Genomic DNA, 14289 nt, shown 5'->3' with positions numbered 1-14289 from the left:
TATGTCCTCTCCAAAGGACTATAGTCTTTTCAGCTAGATTTTTATAACAAGCCTAGAATTTTTTCGGGGAAATACTAAAAATGATATTTGTACTTATTTCAGTTATAATTTAGTAATCTCGTTAATTTTATTTGTAAAATAGGGGGTGTTAAGTGCAAATACGAAACTATATTTGCCGAGCGTTGACCTTGGTTAGCTTTGCATTTGGCCGGCTCAGAGTCATGGCCGCTCTCCGAAGCAGACTGAACAACGGCTTGCTTCGATTTTGGATTTACCAGGCGGTTGGCATAGAAAACAGATATGTTCACAGTGTTTTCAAAGATGGAGAGATCTTTTCAAAAAAGATATATTCATTTAAACAATCATCTTCATTGATTGTAAGTAAGTTTATGGAAGTCGACCTTGAGACATGATTTAAACAACGACGGGTTTCATAAGCGAACCACGCTGTTTGTAATAACAATGATTACTAAAGCAACATTTTGATAGCTTGTTGAATAGACCACAAATTGTGTATAACATGATTACTTTAGCAGGGTTTAGATAGCATGATGTTAAGAGGCCTCAAATTACACTTCTGTCAACAAATGGCTATAGGCTACGCATAGGCTAGTCCAGCTCTGAACGTAGGTCTCATTACACTCACCTCTACGTCCAGGGAAGCTATCATTGAATCAATGTTGAACGTAAACGACCGCCCCAGTCAATTTTACTGGGCAACTTTTTACTGCGAAACAGTCGCGTGTCAGTCCCTGTGAACGCCTGAACAATATAAATGAACATTTTAGTGAGAAAATAAGACCTTGCTTACCTCGCTAGAGTCAGTATGAGCGACACAACACGCTGTTAAAAAATACGTCTCCGTCTTCTAACCGACTTGGCAGACATCATTGAAAGGGTAACGCATAAATTTAAGAACTCGGCCATATAAGATGAAACGTAATTTAAGTAAGCCTGAGAGAAAAAAAAATGAAATCTTTGAAAAGTTGAGAATCTTCAGTGATTCATTGCTTTGCCTAGCTAAATTAAAATAATTTACAATCAAATTCTTTCAAAAATCCCAATTTTTTCACACCAGGCTTACTTAAATTTCGTTTCATGGTCGTTATATGGCTGAGTTCTTAAATTTGTGCGTTACCCTTTCAATGATGTCTGCCAAGTCGGTTAGAAGACGGAGACGTATTTTTTAACAGGGTATTGTGTCACTCATACTGACTCTAGTGAGGTAAGCAAGGTCTTATTTTCTCACTAAGATGTTCATTTATATTGTTCAGGCGTTCTCAGGGACTGACACGCGACCGTTTCGCAGTAAAAAGTTGCCCAGTAAAATTGACTGGGGCGGTCGTTTACGTTCAACATTGATTCAATGCTAGCTTCCCTGATCATAGAGGTGAGTGTAATGAGACCTACGTTCAGAGCTGGACTACGCATAGGCTATCCATAGGCCCGTAAGGCTCCCACACTCCTCACACCATACCCAACTGAGTAGGCTACTGGAGTAGGCTAGACAATATTTTATAATAATGAAAAATTAAGAACATGAATGCAATGCCTTTTGAAGCCTAAATGCTACCAGACTTGCTCTCACTTCGGGTCATTTTATTTCAACAATTTGTCATGTCAGGCAATCTAACCTCTGCCAATTCACTTAGAAATATGTTTTTTCTTCAATCTATCTAGACGTTTTGATTTACATAAATACTCCCCAATACATACTTGTTTCCAATACTTACATTATTTTCGTCGTTAAGCGACTATTTGATTTGATGACATCCAACCTTCTTTTTTAGTGATAGCTTAATATGACCTATGATGATCTGTAAATTGGCCAGCCCGTTTGTCTGTGTTCCTTTTGGACCTTACTAGACTAGTAGTAGTAGGCCTACAGGATTATCGTGCTACTAATGGAAAATGAGAATAATGGGATGACAGATTCCAGGGTCATTGTTATCTGTCTCGGTCATACTAAGGAAATATTGGAATAACGACTATCAGATTTACTAGTCAACTGGTCACACTTTTACCATGGAATGAACAGGGCTGCCAACAACCAGTATCGCAGCGCAATTTGCGATACATATTTTGAGGGTTGCTAATCAAAAATTATAATCCAACACTTTTTGATTCGCAGTTACTGCGAATCATTAATATGCCTGTCATTTTGGATATTGACACGAAGATTTATCCACATTTTGAAGACTAGAAGGCTTTCTCAACACTTTCAATGTGTATAAAATGTCAAATAAAATTTTATAAACAAAACCGAATTCTTCGTCTGACACTTTCTTCTCGAACTAGCCAGACACAATTCATTATGCTATATAATACAGGGACATAACTCTATGAATAGGGACTATTAAACCGGGGAAATAGGAAATCTTAATCAAGTAGTACCACTCATGTTGCGAGACATGTCAATTTTGAGTAATTACATGTATATCATTATTCAATTTGAAAAAAAAATAAATCCAGTGTATTCCCCACATATTGTAAATAAAATGTAAAAAAAATAAATGCATGAAATTGTTTTCTGACAAAGAAATGTCAATTAAAATGAGTGGGGCTTTGGAAGCCACTGCCAAGAACTGGCTTCAGATAAAGACCTAACCAAAAGTCTACATCACATTCACAAACTGTCACAGCTACCTGTAGCAGTGCTAAAAAAATTTAAGAATGAAATCTAATCATTTGTTACAAATTAAAGTAATATCTTGTTACAGTATTTAATTGTATGCTGAAACTGAAAAACTGCTAATCAATTTTTAAATTTGCTAATCAAATTTGGCAAAATTGGACTTTTTGATTAACAGTGTGAAAAATTACTGACAGCCCTGGGAATGAACAGACGATCGGTCTGTGACTGGAATAATGGCTGGACAGAGAAAAGTGACAACCAATGAATATTGGTGAGAAAGCTCAGTATGTAGGAAGCAATCTTAAAGTCTTGGTATTTAACACAAAAAGATAAATAAGCCTATGTCGGAGGAAATATTACGGAACACTGAAAAGTAAAAGGTCTGTAAAGCAATACAGGTAGGTGTACGAAAGTGCAATAGCTCCCTGATTTAAATCAGAAACAGAAGTCTTTTCTTTGATGTAAAATTTTAATTAATGTTTTGTTTATTACAGTTTAACCAATCATGTGGCAACCATATCACACTTACATCACACAGCTACTCACAAACACCAGAACATGAAAAAAAAAGCACTGATAAATCCCATCGTAGTCCTCATTCCCTGGTAGAGAAAGATTTATCATCCCTTACAGACGAAATAAGACAGGTAATAAAATGGAATGTCAAATCATGTGTGGCTCAGGTCATTTGGGGAGCTGCAGATAGTGAATTTGGTCAGATAGTTGAAATTTTGACTATCCAGTATCGCCTCAATATCAGGGATACTGTTTAAAAATTTGCTAGTTGAAGACTGTGTCGGGACATTATAAAAGGGTTGATCACTTAATTACTTAATCTATCCCACCTATTATCAACGACAATTGAGATTAGTAATAGTTATACCCTCAGTACAGTAAATATTTCTTAGAATTTAGAATATGATATCTTGATGGGCATATTCCCTGTCAGATGTTTCCTAACTCGCATTGGACATGTCCAGCATATTATATGAGCGAAATAGCATCCATGCACAATATCAACCCCTGATGACTTGACAAATCGAGAAAAGCCATCTAAAAATGTCAATACATGTCAATAACCCGGAGGTGTGCAAACTAATTAGATACTTTGTTTTTTTATGATGTTTAATGTTTCTAAAGTATTGTGATTATGTTTTGAAAATTTTAGGAATTTAGTACAGCATCTAAAGAATTATGTGAGGTTGTAGAGTATTATTTTGATGGACAGGGCAAAGCATTTCGTCCCATGGTTGTTTTACTCATGTCCCATGCTTGTAATAAGCACATCAATTTATATAATCCACAGTAAGTTTATAATATGTCTTATTTACTAACCAAGTCTGCATCAGTTTGTTCACAATCAGAAAAGATACTAATTTTTAGCCATTTATATAAATAATATAATTGAAACATTATCATAGCTTTGAGATAGTACGCTTCTGGAAATTATAAAAGACTCTCAATAGGAATACAACTTTTAGAAATTGATTACCTCTTTCAAATATTGATTTCAACTGATTTTTATATGCCCACATTTTCATGTGGCATCTATGGGACCGTAACTTCATGGATTATGGCCCCTGATTGTACGAAATATCACGTTTTTGGCTTGTGAACACTGTAGAGGTCACAATTTTTATACGCCCACATTTTCATGTGGACGTATTATGCCATCGCCCCTGTCCGTCCGTCCACAATTGTTTGTGGACTCTCTACAGGTCACAATTCTTATCTGATTTTGACGAAACTTGAAATATAGGTTTATCCCCAAAAGATCACGGCTGCTTTCGATATTGGCATGTATCGGATCGAAACTTCATGGATTATGGCCCCTGATTGTACGAAAAATCACGTTTTTAGCTTGTGGACCCTATAGAGGTCACAATTTTTATCAGATTTTTTTTAAACTTGAAATGTAAGTTTATAACCCAAAGATCTCAGTTCCTTTCGATATTCGCGCATATCGGACCGTAACTTCCTAGATTATGGCCCCTGATTGTACGAAAAATCGCGTTTTTAGCTTGTGGACCCTTAGAGGTCATAATTTTTATCCGATTTAAAAAAACGTATTATTATATCACCGTTACACCCTAAGGAAGGTTGAGTTCGAATTTCGTGGAAATCGGCCCAAAATTGACAGCAAAATGGCCGCCGTTCGTTCTCAAATAGCGTAAAAATATGGTATATCAAGGTTGTGGACCCTATAGAGGTCACAATTTTTATCCGATTTTGTTGAAAATTGAAATGTAAGTTTATAACCCAAAGATCTTGGTTCCTTTCGATATTCACGCATATCGGACTGTAACTTTCTGAATTATGGCCCCTGATTGTACGAAAAATCACGTTTTTAGCTTGTGGACCCTATAGAGGTCATAATTTTTATCCGATTTAAAAAAACGTATTATCATATCACTGTTACACCCTAAGGAGGGTTGAGTTCGAATTTTGTGAAAATCGGCCCAAAATTGACAGACAAAATGGCCGCCGTTCGTTCTCAAATAGCGTAAAAATATGGTATATCAAGGTTGTGGACCCTATAGATGTCACAATTTTTATCCGATTTTTTTGAAACTTGAAATGTAAGTTTATAACCCAAAAATCTTGGTTACTTTCAATATTTGCGCATATCGGACCGTAACTTCCTGAATTATGGCCCCTGATTGTATGAAAAATCACGTTTTTAGCTTGTGGACCCTATAGAGGTCATAATTTTTATCCGATTTAAAAAAACATATTATTATATCACCGTTACACCCTAAGGAAGGTTGAGTTCGAATTTCGTGAAAATCGGCCCAAAATTGACAGACAAAATTGCCGCCGTTCGTTCTCAAATAGCGTAAAAATATGGTATATCAAGGTTGTGGACCCTATAGAGGTCACAATTTTTATCCGATTTTGTTGAAACTTGAAATGTAAGTTTATAACCCAAAGATCTCGGTTCCTTTCGATATTCGCGCATATCGGACCGTAAGTTACTGAATTATGACCAATGATTGTACGAAAAATCGCGTTTTTAGCTTGTGGACCCTATAGAGGTCATAATTTTTATCCGATTTAAAAAAACGTATTATTATATCACCGTTACACCCTAAGGACGACTGAGTTCGAATTTCGTGAAAATCGGACCAAAACTGGCAGACAAAATGGCCGCCCCTCATTCTTAAATTGCGTAAAAATATGGTATATCAAGGTTGTGGACCCTATAGAGGTCACAATTTTTATCCGATTTTGTTGAAACTTGAAATGTAAGTTTATAACTCAAGATCTTGGTTCCTTTCGATATTTGCGCATATTGAATTGTAATTTCCTGAATTATGGCCCTTGATTGTAGGAAAAATCACTTTCGTTTTAGCTTGTTTTCTATCCATCTCTCGAAAATGTGGGCGTAATCCTGCCTGGCAGCCGCTGGTTTTTTTTGGGGTTTTTTTTTTCAATGTTCTTGAAAGTCATCTGATTTTAAAGCATATTTGTTCTTATCAATGCCAATAAGCTTATCTATGATGTATGACATTTTGTTTTTTTTGTAGAATTATAAAATCTCAAAAGAGAATATCAGTGATAGCTGAAATGATCCACACAGCTAGCTTAGTTCATGATGATGTCATTGATGCAGCAGATACACGAAGAGGCAAAACCAGTGTCAACTTGGTGTGGGGGCAAAGAAAAGTAATCTTTTAATTGATTGGTAAAATTGTTTTAGGCCTTTAATGTATTGGAGAATTTTGGGCATAAACAACAAATTTGTTCAAAAGATTTTTAAACAGCATTTAATTCATAGATGTCCGTAGAACTAGCAAAGAAAGAGTCCACATAGGAAGGTGTATTAAAAGATCTATTGAAAGATTGAGCCACAGTGGCTCAGTGAGTATGGAGCTGACTCACTAACCAAGATATCTTAGGTTGTATGAGAAAGTTCCTCTAGAACTTCCAGTCTGGTTTCCTCACGTCAGTAAAAAAGAAATGTGCACGTATAAGGACCTTGACATTGGAATTTGATGAAGAGTGGTTGGAAATGTTCCTGTCCAGTGAGAATTTCCCTCATAACACATTGCATGCCATATGCCTGTCTTCATTAGCCCGATAGGTAATTCATAGTAAAAAAAATTTACTAAAAAGTTATTTGTTGATTCAAATAACCAAAATAGATAGCTGTCCATGTAGTTTGGCTAAGCTGATATTCTCTAAACAATAGTTCTGTTAATTTAGGGACCAATACTGCACTGCTTTAAATAAATACTTTTTTTTTTTAATTCAGTCCATTTTAGCTGGCGATTTTATTTTATCAGTAGCCTCAATGGCCTTGGCACGAATACGTAATGAACAAATAGTGACCATTTTATCTCAGGTTATAGAGGATTTAGTCCGAGGTAAATGACTTGATTTTATTATTGTATCACATTTTGTACTTTTAATTTAATAGAATTAATTTTGATGTTCCATGGTATGTTTTATAAGCCTGAAAGATTTTTCGGTTGGTATGGAAAATATTGAGGTGCACATATTTTTCTTTATTTTTTTGTGGTAATTATAAATATTTAGAGTAATATATGCTATTAAAGGGAATAGAAGTTATTTTCATCAGCTGACAACGACTTCTTGTGACATAACCACAAATAAAAATGCAAACAAAACACTAGTTTATAAGATGTTACAATTTATGTTATTATCATTTTTTTTTTCTTTTTTAGGTGAATTTATGCAATTGGGATCTAAAGAAGATGAAAATGAAAGATTCTCACATTATCTCAGGAAAACCTTTAAAAAAACTGCCAGTTTATTAGCCAATAGTTGTAAAGCTGTAAGTACATATTTAAAAAAATAAGCACAATGATGTATAGACTTGTCTGAGGAGTTTCGAAAAAATAAGGAATCCCATGATTTCCCATTAGAAAAGGATAAGGAAATGACTATAAAAGGTAAAATATAGATAGTGAAAACAGAATGTGCTGAAAATTTCAGTCAAATTGATTCAATCTGAACTGAGATATTAGCGATTCAGTTTTAGGCTAGTCTCGATCGTCATTATTACCGTTGGTATGATCATAAAAAAAGTCTGCATTATCCATTTTTACTTTAAATCACCCATCACAAATCCAGTAAATATCACATTCTAATGATGGCATCGAAAGTTGATTATGGTCTTGATAAGTTAATTAAGGTCTAATTAATAATTTATATAACATTTAAGACCTAAAGAAATACCTGCAATAGCCAGATGTAGCTCTTGCATAATGCATGTTTAATTCAGTGCGTGTCACAAGCAAGCTAATGGCAAGGAGATGACTATTATTAGTTTACTTCATGATCATTTTAGTGCGTGTTGAAGGGAGTTTACAACAGTTAGTAGATTTTCAGTTAAAGGAAATGGAACAAAAATGTGAACACGATGCTGAAAAGATGAGAATGATCTGCTTGAAAATGATATGGCAGTACACATTTTAATTTTAGTAATAGCATAAGAAAGATCATGTCACGACGTACACCATAGTGAGGGCATTATTTAGAAAGACAAATTTTGATAGCACTTTTAATATAATATATTCCATATTTTCTAGTTTGTGACTGGCTCAGCTGACTTCAAGAAAACTTAATGATCAGCTGAATTTTTATGATTTTTTCAGGTAGCCGTATTAGCTAATTGTGAAGAAGATGTAACAGATATAGCATATCAATATGGACGTAATATAGGTATAGCTTTTCAGGTACGATTGAACTTGTTGAACCTTTGAGTGTCAAATCAAAAGTAGTTTGAACTGTAGAATAGCTGGAGGTATGTGTCTTCCCACAAATCACTTAATCAAGTTCCATGTTATTCAGTCTAACTTTCGTCACTAAAATTACCTTGTTAGAGGGCCGAGAAAGTTCATCCAGATTTTCCGGCGTGGTTCCCCCTTGTCAGTGATGCAGGACGGAGGGCCTGACAAGGACAGCTGTCTAGTCATTCGGATGTGACGAAAAACCGAGGTCCCCTGTACACATTGTGACGTTCTAGAGGCTAAAGTTATCATCCGATTGACTTCAGATTGATATTGATAATTACTTAAAGCGGAAATTGCAAATTTTTAAGTTATATTTTTAAAATTTATTAAAATAAAGTCTGAAAATAGATGGTATCCATAAACAGTCCTACCTTGTTAAAGAAGAATCCTATTAATCCTATAATTCATTATTGCCAGCTGAGAAATTGGCAAAAATATCATTTTCCTCTTCATTTACAAACGTTTGAATATCGCTACTCCATGGTGGAGAATAGAAAACAAGGGAGGTAATTGGGTTATTATTTCCTGTGTAAATGAATCTTAAGTGTGAGAATGATACCTATGATCGTATAATTGTGAGTTGACAACCTATTGAGCAAAAGACATAGAAATAATTACGTTTTGACTTTCTTAGAAAATTTGCAATTTCCGCTTTAATGAGTTGTTACTCTTAATCAGATTTTAGTGTATTATAAATGTTTCATTACCAAAAAAAGTAAAAATATGCGACAATACTTGTTGACTGCCCGGACGATTTAGCTGCTGTGGGCGTATGTTTCGTTGTCTGGCAACCTATCTTTGGTTCTGGTTTGAATATCATAAAGCAGAGTCCTGCGTTCAGTCTGGCTACATCTGTCTTGGATTCACCTGCTTGTAACCGACTGATAGCGTAGTTGAGTTGGTCTTTGTTCAGATGTGGCATCACTTGGCTTGTTGAGTGTTTACATGTACAACTGATTTTTAAACCGAGAACCCCAGGATTTTAAAGGCCTTAGATTTGGATTTCATGCGAAAAGCTTGCTAAGTTGGTAAACACCTGTGTCTTAGTGCAATCCAACGAAAACAAATTTCGGCAAAAAGTATGACTATGATTTTCTTTTAGCCTTATATAATAACATTAAAAAACGTTAGATGTATGGAAACATCGGTCCCGTTCAAATAAAAAAAATGATGAAAAATGGGCTATGCGTTTTTTGGTTGTTTTTTTTTTAAAGACTATATTACAAACACATAAGTTCAGGTCCTAATAGATGTTTTATTTTGAACTTCAATTATAGAAATGGTGTTAGAATGTCACGTGATTTCCACTGTTGATAGACTGAAAAGTATGGTTTGATTAGGGTAACCCACCATTGGACCATAAATAAATATCTCCAAATATCTCGACAATTACACCACAATATTTATATATTTATATATATACCAAGCCTTAAATCAGTTTCGCACATTTATAGTCACTAAATAAATGGTTATGTACTTAATAAGCTAGACTGTAAAATAGTTACGACTGTCAGCCATAACATCCAGGCACTTTTGAGTAAAAATTAGGTTATGTGCCCTTGTTTTGAAATCAGTCTCATTTAACCAGTCTACCGACCATTCTTCGTCTGATTGACAGGCCGGGATAATCAAAATTACTTTTTTACGAAACATAACTGAAAGTTGGAAAAAGAAATTGAATTTAGAAACACGCACGTTAGGCAACTTAACAATTGTTTTAAAAACCTTGTAAAAGTAAAATGAAACTACTGCTAGTATCATGTTCTTGCCTAACCCGGTGTTTCAGAGATATTATTTGTACTAAACCAAAAGATGCCGCTCCTAACGGTATAATTAATGATAAGCAATTTAAAAAAATAAAACTAACGTAATTTCTAAAGCTAAATATTACTGCTATTCAGAATCGTCAACAATAGATTTTTTACAGCTGTAATAGTTGATATGTGTAGAGAATTTCACGTGGGATGGCTATTTATAGACTCATGCTCTGAGTGTTATCGCACCGCGTGACTAGCCAGAAATCACTTAGACAAGCCACTGAAGCGTGCACATTTCAGTAGGGAAAATTTTCGCTGCATGGAGCATCCTACTTTGATGTCATATCATTGCCGCATGATCCATTCTGACGTCTATTATAGACATACAGGTGCCGATTAATTTAGGGAATTATATTGTATTCAACATTCAATAACTGATAATCTCGACTTCGTTAATCATATGGCAAATAATAAAGTTCACAATAGATGGTTTGTATTTACGAAGATGTAGGAAGCCTGACCTAATTATTCCTTCAAAAAACATTATGTTTGATTCCCAAGGTAAAATAGAACCAGGCATTTCCCAACTAACATGTATCTACATCGATCATCATGACATTGGGCGTATTTTAATGTTTAATAGTTTTATATCCACCACTATCGTTATCTGTATCAGCAGATATATTTTCCTGTCAATATTTTGTATTTGTAAAACCAATAGTAGCCGTATGAAACTTGCCGTGTTTGTTCCTTGGACAATTGTCCATCTATTGATGCGCCTAGATTTATGATATGTTACAATTCCAAGTTGGCTGAGATAATGCCATGCAAGATTCTGTGTCCATATAATAATCTTGTCCTTGTTATTTTTAGTGTATTTATTGTAGTATTATATTTGTTTGTATTGACAGTTAATAGATGATTTATTAGATTTTACGTCCTGTGATAAAACATTAGGTAAACCAACAGCAGCCGATTTAAAACTTGGTTTAGCTACAGCACCTGTTTTATTTGCTGCACAACAGGTGAGATGGAGTTATTTTTCTTTATTAGGTCAAAGGACATCTGTCATACCCATTTTAGTTGTCCATGTAATCTTTAACATTTTCAACTTCTTCTTCTGAACTGTTAAATAGATTCCAACCAAATTTGTTTGTTAGATAATTTGTTAAATTCTGCCCAACAGGGATTGGGCAGTGATATGTTAAGGCAGCCAAATTCAGACATTTTCGACTACTTCTCCATAACTACTTCATGGATTGCATCCAAATTTTGGTTGGTATGTTGGGTTGGGTGGTGTACATTTTAGGGATAAATTTGTCCAAAATCATTCAATTGATTCCAATCAAATTCAATAGATAATAGTTCTTTGGTAGTGGTCATTCATTCAGGGACAATTTTAAACATTTTCATAGACTAATTCATCTGTACCACTTACAAGAAAGTATTTTGGTTGGGTAGTGCTTTTTCAGATTTGTTTAAATATAGTTGTTCGGCTGCATAGGGGGTAGGGTAGGGTCCAATTAAGTGGTTTACAACCTCTGCTAAACCAGATCCTTTGACAAGTGGTAATGTGTGTTAGGATTGGACTCAAATTACATAGTTGTTTGGACAAGAAAATTTCTCCAGCACTAACAGAGACAAAGACAATAATAATAATGCACTATGTTGAACTATTGTTCCACATTATTTTTGAAAACAATAGTCCACGGGATGGCAACACTTCATATTTCTGTCAAAAAATCTTATGACAGTTAAACTTCTGAAACGTTCCATTTATTTGGTTTTTATTTCAGTATCCCCAGTTAAATTCTCTTATCATGAGGAGATTTTCTAAAAGTGGAGATGTTGAAACTGCTAGACATTTGGTTGCCAAGGTAACTATTATATCATAGGATCACAAAATGCTTCCCAATCTGACCTTTTACAGATTATGGAATATTCAGTAATGCTTTTCAAGAGGCGGTTTTGTGTTGATGATCTGAGTATTACTATTAGTTGACAGAAAATCAGGTCCAATTTTTTCATAACAAATCTGTTATGCACAGTTGATCTTCAGAGGAATTGTCAAGAGCTGAAAATTGTCTGTGTAGTTCTCTACTTCAGTCAGTAACAACAACTGATTTCTATCAACATGACACTCCCTGGGCCAAGATCTTTATTCTAAAATTATATTTTAAATCTGTTAACCCTATATATAGGTAAAACCTGTGGATGGTGAACTTTCCATGGAGCAAATTTTGTTTGGGTCATAGATTACATATTTGAAGCCAAATGTTGTAGAATAAAATAAGTTCAATTTATTTTGTTATTGTATATTTTTCAGAGTGAAGGAGTAGAACAGACAAAATTGTTAGCAATTCAACATGGAAGAGAGGCTATACGACAAATAAATCAACTTGATCAATCAGATGAACAACGAGCCTTAATAAATATAGTTAATATGGTGTTAAATAGATCTAAATAACCCTAGTTAGCCTAGAATAATTAATTGTATCTTGTCTGATAATTAATACTTGTAAAAACACTTCCAATATAAAATGTTCCCTCAAGGTTAATTAGGCCATATATTCCAAACTTTAAACTGAAAATATATTCTTAAAATGACAGGGAAAAATAAAGTTATTGACTGAAAGAGATACATATGTTCACAATAAATAAAATATAAATAGACAGAAAGACATCCTTATCTACAGCTTGTAATCAGCACATAAAATACCCACTGAATACTTAATGTTTCTTGTTTCATGCAACAAATTCCCATGTTATTTGGATATATCCTCAGATCAATGAAATCTTTAGATCTCCTGGTACAAGGGTACAAAGCAATATGAAATTACAACTTTTCTGTCTTAAGCAAACGAATTAAACGGACCACAAAGGAATCTACACATGTTCAGTTAGTGAGTACATTCTGAACATTATAAACATTCATGGTTATACAATACTACTACAACAGACAGTATCTCACACATTGCATTCGATGAAGGGTGCATATTTTACCTCTCAGTGCGCCTTGTATTCCCGTATAAATTATAAGTTGGATTGACCAACAAAAATGTTATAATGTGTGGAATTACCTGAACAAGTGAATTAGATTTCATTTGATCGAAAGATAATTTAATTAAACTAAACTATGGTTCAATCAAACAAATTTACTCTTTATGGCTTCAAATGTTGACAATCATTTACGTTTTTTGTATATCTTTATGAGAGAATTTCTTGATAACAATATTCTATAGTAAACCCAATATTAATATTTCTTTTCAAATATTTTTGTAAAATACTTTACTCTTTGTTATATTAACAGAAGTACTGTTATGTATTGTAATTGGCCTTAAATGTATAATTTTGTAAGTATGTTTGGAATGTGTTTCAAATTTACATCAAAATAGCATAATCAAATGAATTCTCATTTGAAAATAAGCCCAAAAATGTGATACTGTTTCACTACACAAAGATTATTTCATTTGCTGTGCATATCCATAAAAAGGCAAATTATCAGACAAGATTGTTGTCAATTGTTTGAAATATTTATTATATACAATATTATTATTACATTTATATTTTGTAAATAAATTGTTGATACAAAATTTGATATGCTAATAATTGGACTTTTCCCTATTATTACACACTTATGTGGAAATGTGGTCGTATATTGCCGTTGGTTCGTGGTCCACAATTTCCTCTGAACACTCTACAGACTACATTTATTATCTGATCAGTTTGAAATTAATACATATTCTTATACATTAGTGAGACGAAGAAGCCTATTTAATTTCAACAATTTCCGTTACATGCATTATTTCAATTAGTAAAATGGAGAAGACTTTCAAATTTCATCAATTTCCATTTATAACTTCTGGAGTTATGGCCCATGTGTTACGTTAATTACTTCTAGAGTTTTCACCTTTGTTGAACCATGTGAATGCTCCAACAACTAAAGTTATTATCTGATCTGTATGCATTATTTAGATAGTAAAGTCTATTGAATTTCAGTAATTTCTGTTAATTACTTCTAGAGTTATGGCCCTTGTTTCACTTTGTTGAACCCCGTGTGAACGCTCTTGCTTGCTTGAGATTATTTCATTATTGAATTAAGCACTTCCACAGTTATGACCCTTGTTCCACTTTTTTG

The 14289-nt window shown here is 33.9% G+C and overlaps 1 protein-coding gene across 2 annotated transcripts; it reads left to right on the top strand.

The window, feature by feature from the left end:
• Positions 1 to 181: 181 nt before the first annotated feature.
• LOC126822300 (all trans-polyprenyl-diphosphate synthase PDSS1) lies at positions 182 to 14108 on the top strand. Of its 2 annotated transcripts, XM_050551099.2 has the most exons (10): positions 182 to 377; positions 3130 to 3282; positions 3804 to 3940; positions 6163 to 6301; positions 6891 to 7002; positions 7324 to 7433; positions 8257 to 8337; positions 11063 to 11176; positions 11948 to 12028; positions 12478 to 14108. In XM_050551099.2, exons 1-10 carry the CDS (start codon positions 222 to 224, stop codon positions 12616 to 12618), a joined length of 1224 nt encoding a protein of 407 aa, XP_050407056.1. In that variant the 5' UTR covers positions 182 to 221; the 3' UTR covers positions 12619 to 14108. The 2 variants fall into 2 exon arrangements, with proteins under 2 accessions (XP_050407056.1, XP_055957440.1); XM_056101465.1 differs by lacking the exons at positions 182 to 377; positions 3130 to 3282; positions 3804 to 3940 and having other exon boundaries at positions 6181 to 6320.
• Positions 14109 to 14289: the final 181 nt, after the last annotated feature.

This window comes from Patella vulgata, chromosome 5 (genome assembly GCF_932274485.2).
Source record: "Patella vulgata chromosome 5, xgPatVulg1.2, whole genome shotgun sequence".
Classification (NCBI taxonomy): domain Eukaryota; kingdom Metazoa; phylum Mollusca; class Gastropoda; family Patellidae; genus Patella; species Patella vulgata.
This window is presented reverse-complemented; position numbering and strand designations above follow the sequence as displayed.